Below are 13,136 nucleotides of genomic sequence, written 5' to 3'. Positions count from 1 at the left end.
GGAACCAAGAGTTGGATGCTTAACCAACTGAGCCATCTAGGCGCCCTATATGTTTTATTTGTTCTTGTTTTTTTCTGTGATGTAGATTCTGCTACTTTTCTAAAAATCCAGGATGCGATTCTTTCGTATAAAAGATTAGTAGAACAACTTAAAAGAAAAAATACAAAAATGGAAAATAAGGTTAATGGACTACAAAAGGAGCCATCAGAAACAAAAGAATTGAAATCGCAGTTAGGGCATCAAAAAGTGAAATGGGAACAAGAACTTGGCCATTTGAGGTATGACATCTTGGTTTTAAGGAAATATTTGAACTATTTACCTTTTTTTTTTTTTTTAATAGGCTCCACACCCAGTGTGGGGCTTGAACTCACAGCTACGAGGTCAAGAGTTGCATGCTCTACCAAGTGAGCCAGCCAGGTGCCCCTTGAACTACTTACTTTTGTAATACAGATGTGTAGGAGAAGTGTTACAATTGCTACCTTACCCTCTGGAATTTTTCTAGGGAAGACAACTTCTTTAGTAGTGTGAAGTATGAGGTTCTTCAAAATAATTCAGCAAGTTCTTGACAGTGAATACTTCTACTGATAATTTAATGTATATTCCATATCATAATTTTAATGACCATATAGAAGTCCACCATATGGAATCCTCCTTGTTTAACAAATTGAATTTTGGTTATTTTCCATTTTTCTATACTTTAATTAATGCTGTAAGGAATATCTTTTATATAAATCTGTTTCTACAATTCTGGTTCCTTACTTGGAATAAATTCTTCAATATAGTATTGTTTGCTTAAAGTATAAAAATTTTTAAAGAAGGTCTTTGATCCTATTTTTAAACTGTTCTCAGGGAAGTTTATATTAATTTGTATGCCCATCAACAGAGTATGAAATGGCCATTTTTCTCAAGACAGGAAAACTTTTTAAAATTTATTCAGTTTTAAACATACGCAGCGATTAAAAAGTAAGATGGAAAATGATTACTGCTCAGTTTTTTCAATCTCTCTCTTATAAAATTAATCCAAAAGTCTATGCTGTAAGCACGTACGACTCTTTATTGTTTACTTAATGTGGATCCTGTGTTGTTCTAAAAGGGGTTTTCAAATGATTTATAAAATGGATAATAGGGGCGCCTGGGTGGCTCCGTTGGTTAAGGGTCTGCCTTCGGCTCAGGTCATGATCCCAGGGTCCTGGGATCGAGCCCCATCTCCAGATCTCTGCTCGGCAGGGAGCCTAGCTGTTCCCTCTGCTTGTGCTCTCTCTCTCTGTCAAATAAATAAATAAAATCTTAAAAAAAATGAATAATCATCAACAAGGTAAATTGAGAGTATTGCAGAAGAAATATAAAATGTATAGGGCAACAGATATTCGACTCCCCAGCCTAGTTCTGGATCACAGTAATCTGCAGGTGTATGTTGTGTAAATGACATCTGCAGATGCTGTCTTATACTGCAAATTATTTTTGGAGGTACCTGTGATGTTTTGTGAAATAGAAATGTACTTCTAGTGAATTTATAAACTTTTTTATAAAGAGCAACTTCTCTTTTTAATTAGTAACTCAATTATCTGTTCTAATGGAGGAGGAGTGATTATGACTGTATGGGAAAAATGATAATTTTTAATTCTAACTTTCTTGAATAATTTCAAAATTCCTTTCTCTACAATATCTACCAGAGTTAGTACTAAAACTTATTACTAAGCTGCGTAATGCTTTCTCATTGCTTCTTTTCAACTATATATATCTTTTGGAAGAGATTGAAGTGAGAAATTAAACATGAGCCCGAGAAAGGAAAAAAATTGAGAACATAGAAATTTCATTTGGATAATAAACCAACGTATGATCTGGAACCAGATCATAAAATGAACTTTTTATCGCTTACAAAACATTTTAAAATAAGCACATTTATTTGCAGATTTACCTTAAAATGTGAAAAAGAAAAAAGAAGAAATGCTGATATATTATATGAAAAAATGAGGGAGCAATTCAGAGAAAAAGAAGAGCAGTATAATAAAGAAGTCGAAATGAAACAACAACTTGAACTTTCTCTTGGAACACTAGATGTGGAATTGAGGACTGTAAGAAATAATTTGGATCAGGTAAATCTTTGATATAAATTGCCTATTTCGATCAATATTATTTATAATATCCCCGTGATTTAATGTATATTATTTAGGTATAAAACAGATAAAAACTTTAATTTTATCCTAATAGGAACTATAATATTTTTATCTAAAATTATTAACTTATTGGGATTCTTGGCTTCTCCTATATGCTCTCTACATATTTCCTGAATGAAGGGATAGAAGGTAAATTGAGATAAATGTGAATGTTGCCTTTTTTTTTTTAAGATTTTATTTATTTTTAGAGAGAGACCATGACCAGGGGAAGGAGTAAAGGGGGAGGGAGAGGGAGGGAAAAGAATAAGAAGCTCAAGCAGACTGTGCGCTGAATGAAGAGCCCGACTCAGGGTTGGATCTTACAACCCTGAGACCATGACCTGAGCCAAAAGCAAGGGTAGGACACTTAACCAACTTAGCCACCCAGGCTCAGTTTTGGATTTTTAATGTTAAAATACAGGCTAAATCGCCTTGAGACTATGATGGAACTAGTTAAATGTTTTGTAAAGAAATTTTATTTCACATTCTATATCTTCTTGTACTTTTACTCTATGACAAATTTAGCTGTCATTTAAATTAAAATTTGAGTTATTCAGGCAGGATAAAAATCCTTGTATTTAAAAAGGCTACTACTTTTGAACATTTTTTTTAGTTCTCTTAAGCTTTTGACTTTTTTTTTTACTGGTGTGATCCAAAATCCTAATGAAAACATGTCTTCTAGGTTGTAGAAGAGCGAAATGACGCTAAGTTACAACTTTCTGGAGAACAGAATGCCAGAGTATTACAAGATGGAATTCTAAAGAATCAGCTTTGCAAACAAACGGAGATGGAAGTGGCTAATAACAGAATGAATTCTGGGGTATTTTCTTTAGTTATTTTTAAGTACATGTGTGTATGTATTTGTATATATATACATTTTATTTTCTAAAATTACTTTTTCTCCATGTATGCATATATATATTTTAAAAACCAACACCGTAGATCGTGGAAAGCATAGAGGATTTTTAAAGCATATGTGTGTGTGTGTATGTATTTGGGGGGGCCTAGGTGGTGGTGACATTTTTGGTCCAGTGGATAAAGTAATATCCTTAATTTAAATGCGTTTGTCTGCAAGAGTCAAATAGTGACGTTCATAATGTCCTCATCCAAAGGAGAGGCTTTTATTATTTTCCATAAGAATTGATGAGCTTTCCATATGCTCAAAACTATTGCTACTAACAACATATGTTTCAATTTTTGGCAGTTACTTCATCACCTCTGTATTGAAAGAGAAGTTAGCTTAATACTGCCAGTGATGAACAGGAGGAAGAGTGTAGCCTGTTCAGAGACTTTATTTTGGATTTAGTCTCTACTTTTGAGAAAGTAGCCATTTGCTCCAAGTAGTATCCAAAGCGCTTTTGAAACAATCATATGCTAATGATAACGTATTGATGAGTGTTGTATTCCTACTAAAATAGCTCAGTGTATTTTCCCCTATTTTAAACATTTTAAACATCATGAAGAGGAAATTTATTGCAGCAGCAAATAATCTCATGATTTTTCTAAGAGCTGTATAAATTTTACCTTATTTACCATCAGTATTTTGAAACATAAGGTTTCTTTTGTATTTATGATTTACACTAGAGAAGAGCTGCGGTTTGGTGTAAGAGCACTAGTAGTGAAGTAAGAAGACCCGGGGAAAGTCCTGCAGCTCACTTAATGTTTTTAAGCTCTCCATTCTAGAGTTGTGAACACCAAAAAGTTCACTGATGTATGTAGAAGTGTTTATAGTATAGTGCTTAGATTTGTCAGTTATCAGTAGGTGTAATTCTTATAACTGACTATAGAAACGTTAGAAAAGTAGAATTTCTATGGAATATTGTCAGGAAAAAAGAATTTTAGGAAATTTAATCTGTCAAAATAAATGCAGAGCTAGGGATTTTATATTGTGGGGGAGCTGTGTTAGATATCAGACTGTTATCTATCAGATTTATTAATCTTTTATTTCAGGCTTTCTGGGTTTGTTGTAAATCAGAGAAAGACCTTTCCAGTTCTGAGATTCTTAAACATTTTGTCTTGGTTTCTTTCTTCCTTTCATGCATTCACTGTCTTCAATTAAATTTTTGAACCTGTGGGAATTTATGCTGGTCTAAAGTTTGAGGTTTGGACCCAACTTTATTCTTTTCCAGTTGGGATATCCACCAACTGCAACCTATTCATTGTATAAACATAGGTTATTCTTTAATTTCAGAGAAAATCATGATAATGTCATTTTATTGAATTCCAGCTAAAAGTCTCTTTTGTTTTACTTAGATTTCTAATAGTCATGAAAAAGAAGAAGATCTGTTGCCTAAAACCCACATGTGGCAGGATGAAATTGCCATGCTAAGACTGGATCGAGACACAATAAACAATAAGAACCAGGACATGGAAAAGAAATATTGTGAAGGCATTGAAATTAGAAAAGAAAACAATGTCAGTCTTCAAGAGATCATAAAACTGAAGGTGGAAACATTAACAAAAACAATATTAGAATATAGTGGACAGATTAATGCTCTGACCACTGAGAATACAATGCTAAAGTCTAAACTGGAGAATGAAAAGCAAAACAAAGACAGACTGGACAGAAAAGTTGAATCTTACCGAGCTAGACTAGCTACTGCTATAGAGAATTATGATCAAAGTCAGGCATCAAAAAGAGACCTAGAACTTGCTTTCCAGAGAGCAGAAGATGAATGGTTTCGTCTGCAGGACAAACTGAAGTTTGATGTGTCTAACCTAAAAGAAAACAATGAGCTTCTTTCTCAAAACCTTTCTAAAGCTGAAAGTAAATTCAATACTCTAGAAATTGAGCTCCATCACACAAGAGATGCTCTCAGGGAAAAGACTTTGGCTTTAGAATGTGTACAAAGAGACCTAAGTCAAACACAGTGTCAGAAAAAGGAAATGAAACACATGTATCAAAATGAACACGGAAAGCAGGAATCCTTAGAGGAGAGATTATCTCAACTACAAAGTGAAAATATGTTGCTTCAACAGCAACTAGACGATGCTCACAACAAAGCTGCCAGTAAAGAAAATGTCGTAATTAATATCCAAGACCAGTTTCAGGATATCATAAAAAAACTTCAAGCTGAAAGTGAAAAACAAGGTCTTTGGCTGGAAGAAAGAAATAAAGAGTTAATCAATGAATGTAATCTTTTAAAAGAAAGAATGTATCAGTATGAAAAGGAGAAAGCAGAAAGAGAAGTAAGTATCCAGAAAGATAAATATTTTTCAAGCTTTCTAAGAGAAAATTCAAAGTAATATTTGATTATTATTATTTTTAGAGAGAAAGAGTGCACCTGCACATGAATGGGAGTGGGGCAGAGGGAGAGGGAGAGAGAATCCCAAGAGGGCTCCACATCAGAGAACGCCACCTCATGACCCCGAGATCATGACCTGAATGATTATGGCTGAATTTTGAATCTAGTTGAATATAAAAAATAGAGAGACTCTAATTCAGCATAACTTGTATCCAGTAAATAAAAATTAAGATTTGAGAGGTGCTTTAATTTGAATAAAATTGTTGTGTCGTCTATGAAAGTTTAAGAGGTTAAGTTATCAATTGTTAATAGATAGTAGGCTGATATTAATAATTTAGTCTTATACTGCTAAAATAATAACTTTAATCTTTGTCACCACATTTTAATACCATGACGAATAGATAAATGGAAATGTTCATACCTGAAATGAGCATTTTGAAATTGAGATTCAATTAAGTGGATGGACTTGACGGTTTATTCCAGATTTCCCACATGAACTGAAGTGTAGATGCTGTATGTCAGTACTTTTCCTTTGGTAGCTTTTTATACATCTTAGGTTGGAATAATTTTATTTTTATTTATATAAATTTGAATTTTTAGTCTGAAATCATGTATCTTATGACCTTTTAACTCTTTGCAGGCACTTTTCATTAAATTATAATTTGGGACAACTGTGGTGAGCTTTAGCAAAACTGTTTGATTTAATCTTCCCACTGCTATTTATAATTTTTTAAGGCAATTTTACAAATAATTTGCTTCTTTCAAAGCTCAATTACTATCATTTGGGCATGAGTTTGTCCAATACAAAGAGAATTATATCTGTAATATATTAATTTGGCATTGGATCTCCATTTTCAGATTAACGGGGGGCGGCAGGATTCTTGTGTAGCAGGAATGGAGGTCAGGGAGGGAGGTGAAAGCCAGGTTATCTAGGGCCTCGAAGCCCATTAGAATGACTTCACTTTTGTTCTGAGATAGTAATCTCTTGGAAGGATTTGAGCAGAGGATGGAATATGTGAGGAACTTTGACATTAATTTAAGCCTCTAATAAAAAAGAGGGAAAACATTTCATAATGTTGAATTTACCACTGCTAGGCTCACCTATATACCCATTTCTTTTTGAGTCTTCAGTAGGCTGGGAAGCTTTGCAGATTCATCAACAAGGAATGGATAGTGGGGCTGAATTAATTATCTAAGTAACCTAATACTGACCAGGCAGGAGGATCACACCTGTATGTGGTGATATTTTTCAAAGTACATATGTTCGAGTTACGTATTATTAACATAACTTAATAGTAAGATAATTTATAAAATCAGTAACAGAAACGTCTTATTAGGTAGCCGTGAGACACCTTCAGCTAGAACTGGCTGATGCCCTAAAAAAACAGTCTATGTCAGAGGCTTCACTGGAGGTTACATCACGTTGCCGTATTAATTTAGAAGATGAGACACAGGATTTGAGGAAGAAATTAGGTCAAAACAGACGTCAGGTATGTTTTGAATGTAGCATGTGTCAACAGTTAATCTGTAGCAGGTTAATATAAAGTGTTTTAGGATGCTAATTTCCATGGACCACTTTCTTTTGTATTTTCATTATAATTTAGTGCAATTTTAGTATCTTCACAATGCACTTATTTCTTAAACTTTGACTTTCATTCTTCTATTTGTGTTATACTTTTTTTTTTCTTACAGTATTTACCCTTAGGAAAGTTGAGACTTGTGCATCCCTCACAGAAATTGAGGGACTTGTTTTTTCCTACTAAACAATTTTTTTAAAGATTTATGTATTATTTGAGAGAGAGCAAGAGCACGTGCGCATGCACACGCGTGAGTGCGGGGAGAGGCAGAGGGAGAGGGAGAGAATCTCGAGCAGACTCCTTGCCCAGCACAGAGCCCCACGCCGGCTCGATTCCATGATCCTGAGCTGAAATCATGAGTTGGATGCTTAAGCAACTGAGCCACTCAGTTGCAATGTTTTTTAATGGTATCTCTGTTACCATGATGAGTGAGCCATATAAAATCAGAAGATAATGTTTAATGGAATGTTTCAGAAAATTGTCTTATTTCTCGTGTTCACTTTTATGAATGGATATAGAATCTGTACTGATTTTAGGATAACTTGTACAGAAAAGTCATTTTACAAACCAGTTGAACTTAGGCATTTCCTTCATTTTCTTTTCCTTTTAGATATATTGTAAATGCATAGAAATATTCAGATCATATGTAGTATATACACCCAAAAGATAGAATTAAGAAATTAAGAATTAAGAAAATTATCTAGGTCCTGCCATTGGATTTTTTTTTTTTTTTAAGATTTTATTTATCTGAAAGAGACACAGCGAGAGAGGGAACACAAGCAGGGGGAGTGGGAGAGGGAGAAGCAGGCTTCCCGCCGAGCAGGGAGCCTGATGTGGGGCTGGATCCCAGGACCCTGCCCCCATGACCTGAGCCGAAGGCAACCTCTTAATGACCGAGCCACCCCGGCGGCCCCAGTGGAATTTTTAAAAACTTTATTGAGATATAATGCACATACCATACAATTCGCCCATTTAACATGTATAGTTCAATGTTTCTGATGGTATTCATAGAGTTGTGCAACTATCACTGCCATCAAGTAGAACATTTTCATCACCCTGAAAAGAAACCCTTCGTCCTTGAGCCCCCAGCCTCAGGCAACCACCAGTCTACTTCCCGCCTCTATGGAGTTGCCTATTCTGAATATTTCATCTACAGGGAGTCACACGGTGTGTGGTCCTTTGTGACTAGCTTCTTTCACTTCCTCTTTTCAGGGTTCATCTGTGTTACAGCGTCTATCAGTGCTTCATTGTTTTTTTATTGTCAAACAGTACTCCATTGTGGGCCAAAACCCTTGTTCGTTCATCATTTCATGCACCTTTGGGTTGTTTCCCACTTTATGGCCATTAATGCTGCTCTGAACGTTCATTTAATTATTGTCTGGGCATCTGTTTTGATTTCCCTGCCGTCAGATTTTATCCTCGGAGTGGATTGGGTTGATTTCACCCTCTCTCAGCCTTTTCCTCGTGGTGTCCTTTCTGTCCTTTTAATTTCCCTTCCTCTTGCCTAGTCCTGCACTGTTCAGACCTGGCTCCTAGTCTCTCATTCTCCATGAAGCTCTCTCTGACTATTCTAATTCCCACGGCCTTTACTGTCTTCACACTCGTCTCATCTAGTCTGTGCAGAACGGTTTAGTCCTTTATTTTACGTTGGTTTTATTTTTTTCATGAGAGAGAATTTTGTCTTTCTACGTCCACGTTTATCTAAGGGGGAAGGTATGGGATATGCATGGTACCTATCCTTGTATAAATTGAGAATATTTTAACTTAACAGTTTTTAGGATAAAATTAAGTACTTTATAGCATGTCAGTAATTTCTGATTGAAAACACTGACATAACAAAGCTTTTATTCTAAATGTATTTGAAGCAATTAAATGTAAAATTGAGAGCATTTAATCTGACAGAGGAGAGGTGTTCAATCAAATGCTTGTTTATTCCCCCTCACTGTGGAAAAACAGTCTGAATTTGCCTTTCTTCATTTTGCAGCCAGTACTGAGATTACTTTACCAACTATAAAGCTCGAGGACAGCTTTTCTTTTTTCTTTTTTCTTTTTGTTTTTACCTCTTTTTTAAAGTTTGTTTGTGAATTTATTTATTTATGTAATTACTACACCCATTGTGGGGCTTGAACTCATGACCCCAAGGTCAAGAGTCGCATGTTCTTCCCACTGAGCCAGCCAGGCGCCCCTGGGGACAGTTTTTTCTGATATGCCATACCGCGTAGCCTTAATGTATTCATCAGAGTACTTGCTAAAGTGGTGTAACACAAACAGTTGCTAAGATAATGTAAACATGAAATGATTTGGGAATGTTGATTTAGCAAGAGTCCATTATTTCCATGTCAGTGGCTTTACCTTGCCTCTGATGGTCCTGTAAATATTTATTACTCAGTCTAGGAGGTACTGTTTGCACTGTAGTTCATGAGATTGTCCACTGAGTAGTATAGAGAGGAAGTAAGTTAAAATTGTAAGTGGAAAAAGTACTGTTAGCTAGTGGAATTGGTGAAAGTTTTTTGAAGTACTGAGGATGTATTCTTATTCTGGGCCTCATGCTCCCCATTTGCTGCCCCTTTCAGTGGTAGGAAGAACAATTTCAATATAACTTGTATAAGAGACCACTTTCATTGGCCTGCCATCTGCCTAAAATATCAAATATTTTTAGAACATAACATACAGCAACTATAATATTGCTAATTGCAGACAAAATTTGGTGTGTGCCACTTACCTTCTTTTTTTTTTAAAGATTTTATTTATTTATTTGAGAGAGAATGAGAGATAGCACGAGAGGGAAGAGGGTCAGAGGGAGAAGCAGACTCCCCGCTGAGCAGGGAGCCCGATGTGGGACTCGATCCCGGGACTCCAGATCATGACCTGAGCCGAAGGCAGTCGCTTAACCAACTGAGCCACCCAGGCGCCCTGCCACATACCCTTCTAAATAGTTCATGTACAGGGGCGCCTGGGTGGCTCAGTTGTTAAGTGTCTTCCTTTAGCTCAGGTCATGATCCCAGGGTCCCGGGATCAAGTAAGTCCTGCATCGGGCTCTCTGCTCCGCGGGAAGCCTGCTTCTCCCTCTCCCACTCTCCCTGCTAGTGTTCCCTCTCTCGCTGTCTCTCTCTCTCTCTCTGTCAAATAAATAGAATCTTTAAAAAATAAAAATAAAAAAAAGTGAGGTCATGTATATTTCCTAAATTAATCTTCCCCACATCCCAGTGTGGTAGATACTTTTATTATCTTCATTTTACAGAGAAGAAACTGAGACACAGAAATTTTAAGTAATTTGTTTCAGGTCACACAGCTAATACCCAGTGAGCTGGGATTCAGACCCCAGGCATTGTGGTTCCTACAAAGATAATGCCTCTCATACTATTCCATGAAATATCTAGTTGTCACTGAAAGCAACATGTTAACTTCTATAATCCCTGGAATAGCCATGGTCATTCACATATGTGAATATTTAAAATTATAATTGATGTGGTGCTTAGAATACAAAAATGGAAATGTTTCCCATAAGGTAATTTCCTATCTTTCCCCCTTTGACAAATATATAAATTTGTAGGTTTAGCTGATAAAATATAATTTAAAAACATTAAAAATGTTTTAGTAACTGGAGAAATCAGCAAACTTATTTGTAAGGGGATTGTAAATATTTTAAGATTTTATTTATTTGAGAGAGAGAAGGGACAGTGGGGAAGGGCAGAGGAAGAGAGAGAGAGAGAGAGAGAAACAGATTCCCTGTAAATGTTTTAGGCTTCGTAGGCCATAGGTCTCTGTTGCAGCAGTTCAACTCTGCTGTAGCCATAAATCAGTATGGAGAGGAGAGTGTAGCTGTACCCAATAAAATTTTATTTACAAAGACAGCTGATGATGGTTTTATACTAGATTCCCAGTAGTTAAAATTATTTCTTTTTTTTCTTTCTTAGTTGCAAGAAGCACAAGATGGACATGCAGAGGCTGTAAGATGTATTGAAACGTTGAAAGATCACGTGCAAAAGTACAATTTAAAGCAGCACAGAAAATAACTTGAGTATTTCTAAAGCAGATAAGCAGTGTAGTATGAGAAAGATATCAGTTACGATAATAAGTACATCATTGTGAAGCTGGATAAAAGTTTCAGCTTTGCGCTATTTTGAAATGCATAAATTTTGCATATTATCTTTAAATTTTGCACATTAACTACAAAACACAACCAGAAAAATGGCACAATTGCCAGATCTTCTACTTTTTAAATTTTTAAGAATTTATGTAAGACCTTCAGCTGTTTGTTTAGAAATTATACGGTACTTTTAAAATTTGTGAGTGAGAGTAATTTTAAAAATATTCATTTTAGGCTTGGAGTTGAAAATGACAAGTTAGAAGTTACAGTCAAAAAACAAGCGGGCAAAATTGAACAACTTCTGGAAAACCTGTTAAGTACAAGTTCGGTAAGTCAGTCTCTTAATTTCTGTCCTACTGAAAAGGACTTTTTATTTCTCTATAGTAAGAGATATAAGGCTGTTTTGTATAATATGAAAATTTTCACTGATAAAAATGTTTATTATATTCATATTGCTCCTTGCTACTGGTAGTATCATTCCTCTTCATAGATGAAGTTGACTGAATTCATAAAGTAATACTTTTTATAGTAAGACTGTAATAAAAAAGATTGTGGTAGTCTAAGATAAGCAATATTTTATACATACCACATTTTATTTATCTGTCAGTGGACAATTGAGTTTTTCCACCTTTTGGCTATTGTTTAGTAATGCTGCTGTGAATATTGGTATATAAACGTCTGAGTCCCTACTAATATTTTTCAGTATGTTTAAAAATTCCCAAACTTTGAGCAATAATTTGATGTTGAATTCTGACTTTCTCTTGTCATCTAAACCCTTCAGTGAGATTTGAGAATGGATTACTTTAATGACAGTTTGTTGTGATTTATAATTATAAATTTGTAATTTGTTGTCTTCATCAAGAATGACTACTAGGTCATTATGCAAACATTTTTCTCAAAGGAATATATTTTTCTCTTTGTTGGATTTTGAAAAGGAAAAGAGATGCCAGTGAAAAAGTGGAAACGACTGATCAATCAGGGCCTTACATAGTAACATAGTGCTCCTAGCATTCACTGCAAGTTCAGGAACTAATTTTTTTTCTCATTCATTTGAGTTAATCAGCCTTTCAGAGATTTAACAATCCAATCTCAGAAAAAATTAATGTGCAATCCAGGATTCCAACTTATTGATATGTAGTGAAAACTATATAACTATTTACCAAGCAGCACCGGATTATCATGCCATTTATACCCTCCTTCATAGGAGAGGCTACCAATGATTTAAGATGAGAAGACTGCATTGTGAGTCCTAAGTTGGAACAATGAGGTAGATGCACCTACCACTAGTTTCTTTTAGTCACAAAAGCTGCATACTTGCAAATTTCATTATACAGCTCTACCTATCAGGGGAACGAGCACATTCTGTTGACTGGTCCTTTTTGTGGCCAAAGAAACATCGAAAATTATTTTTTTTCTAGATGTCATATAAATTAGTCACATTGTATTACTGTACTTTTCATTGAGCAAGTAACATGACAATATGTGAATGAGAATGCCAGGAGTTGTGCCCCTACGGTGTCATATAGAAATCTATGAAGGAAGGTATCAAATCTTGTAAAGCTTGTAAGAATATCCGTAGATATTCTGTAGATGCCAGTGGAAATGAATTAGGGTTATGACATAAAATTATTAGCCACTTTAAGGTCTACCCTGTGAAACAAAAACTTAGCTTTCAACCAACTCAGTCCATAGTCCTCACATCTCTAGAAGGATTTTATCTCATGAATCCCTAAGGCAGAGACTACCTGGGTGAAGATATTGGATGGACATAGTTTTGAGGTGAAGAATCTGGATTGGGAAGAAGAGATAGCTCTAGGCTGACTTAAGCTTCCAAACAATATCGTCAAGTATGTGTCTGAAAAGAACTTCAGAAGAAGACTTCCATAAGATCAAATCTCTATGGAATAGGAAATTATTCAAAAGAAAACAAAGGCAAACCATTGATAGTCTGACCCTTGTGAGAGACATTTGCATCAGAAAAGAAAAGCAAGACAGAGTATGGTGGTCAGCATCCTAAGGGGAAGGGTGCCCCCTGCGATTGTAAAATAACAGTACACTCAAAGTAATA

At 35.4% G+C, this 13,136-nt stretch overlaps 1 protein-coding gene across 1 annotated transcript; it reads left to right on the top strand.

Moving 5' to 3' along the window:
* The first annotated feature begins 67 nt into the window (after positions 1–67).
* Positions 68–8,019, top strand: LOC112818688 (ankyrin repeat domain-containing protein 26-like). The gene is made up of 6 exons (XM_073890599.1): positions 68–278; positions 1,913–2,096; positions 2,839–2,976; positions 4,410–5,345; positions 6,739–6,891; positions 7,990–8,019. Exons 1-6 carry the CDS (start codon positions 169–171, stop codon positions 8,017–8,019), a joined length of 1,551 nt encoding a protein of 516 aa, XP_073746700.1. The 5' UTR covers positions 68–168.
* Positions 8,020–13,136: the final 5,117 nt, after the last annotated feature.

Source organism: Callorhinus ursinus, unplaced genomic scaffold (genome assembly GCF_003265705.2).
Source record: "Callorhinus ursinus isolate GAN/ISIS: 27379988/994484 unplaced genomic scaffold, GSC_fseal_2.0 scaffold1122, whole genome shotgun sequence".
NCBI classification, from domain to species: Eukaryota; Metazoa; Chordata; class Mammalia; order Carnivora; family Otariidae; genus Callorhinus; species Callorhinus ursinus.
This window is presented reverse-complemented; position numbering and strand designations above follow the sequence as displayed.

What these genes read in the sequence shown, in the direction of transcription:
- LOC112818688 (XM_073890599.1), top strand. Translation starts at nt 169, where the DNA reads ATGGAAAATAAGGTTAATGGACTACAAAAGGAGCCATCAGAAACAAAA. An exon ending in AGGAGAAAGCAGAAAGAGAA is followed by an intron (nt 5,346 to 6,738) that starts GTAAGTATCCAG and finishes ACGTCTTATTAG; the next exon opens with GTAGCCGTGAGACACCTTCA. An exon ending in TAGGTCAAAACAGACGTCAG is followed by an intron (nt 6,892 to 7,989) that starts GTATGTTTTGAA and finishes TGGTATTCATAG; the next exon opens with AGTTGTGCAACTATCACTGC.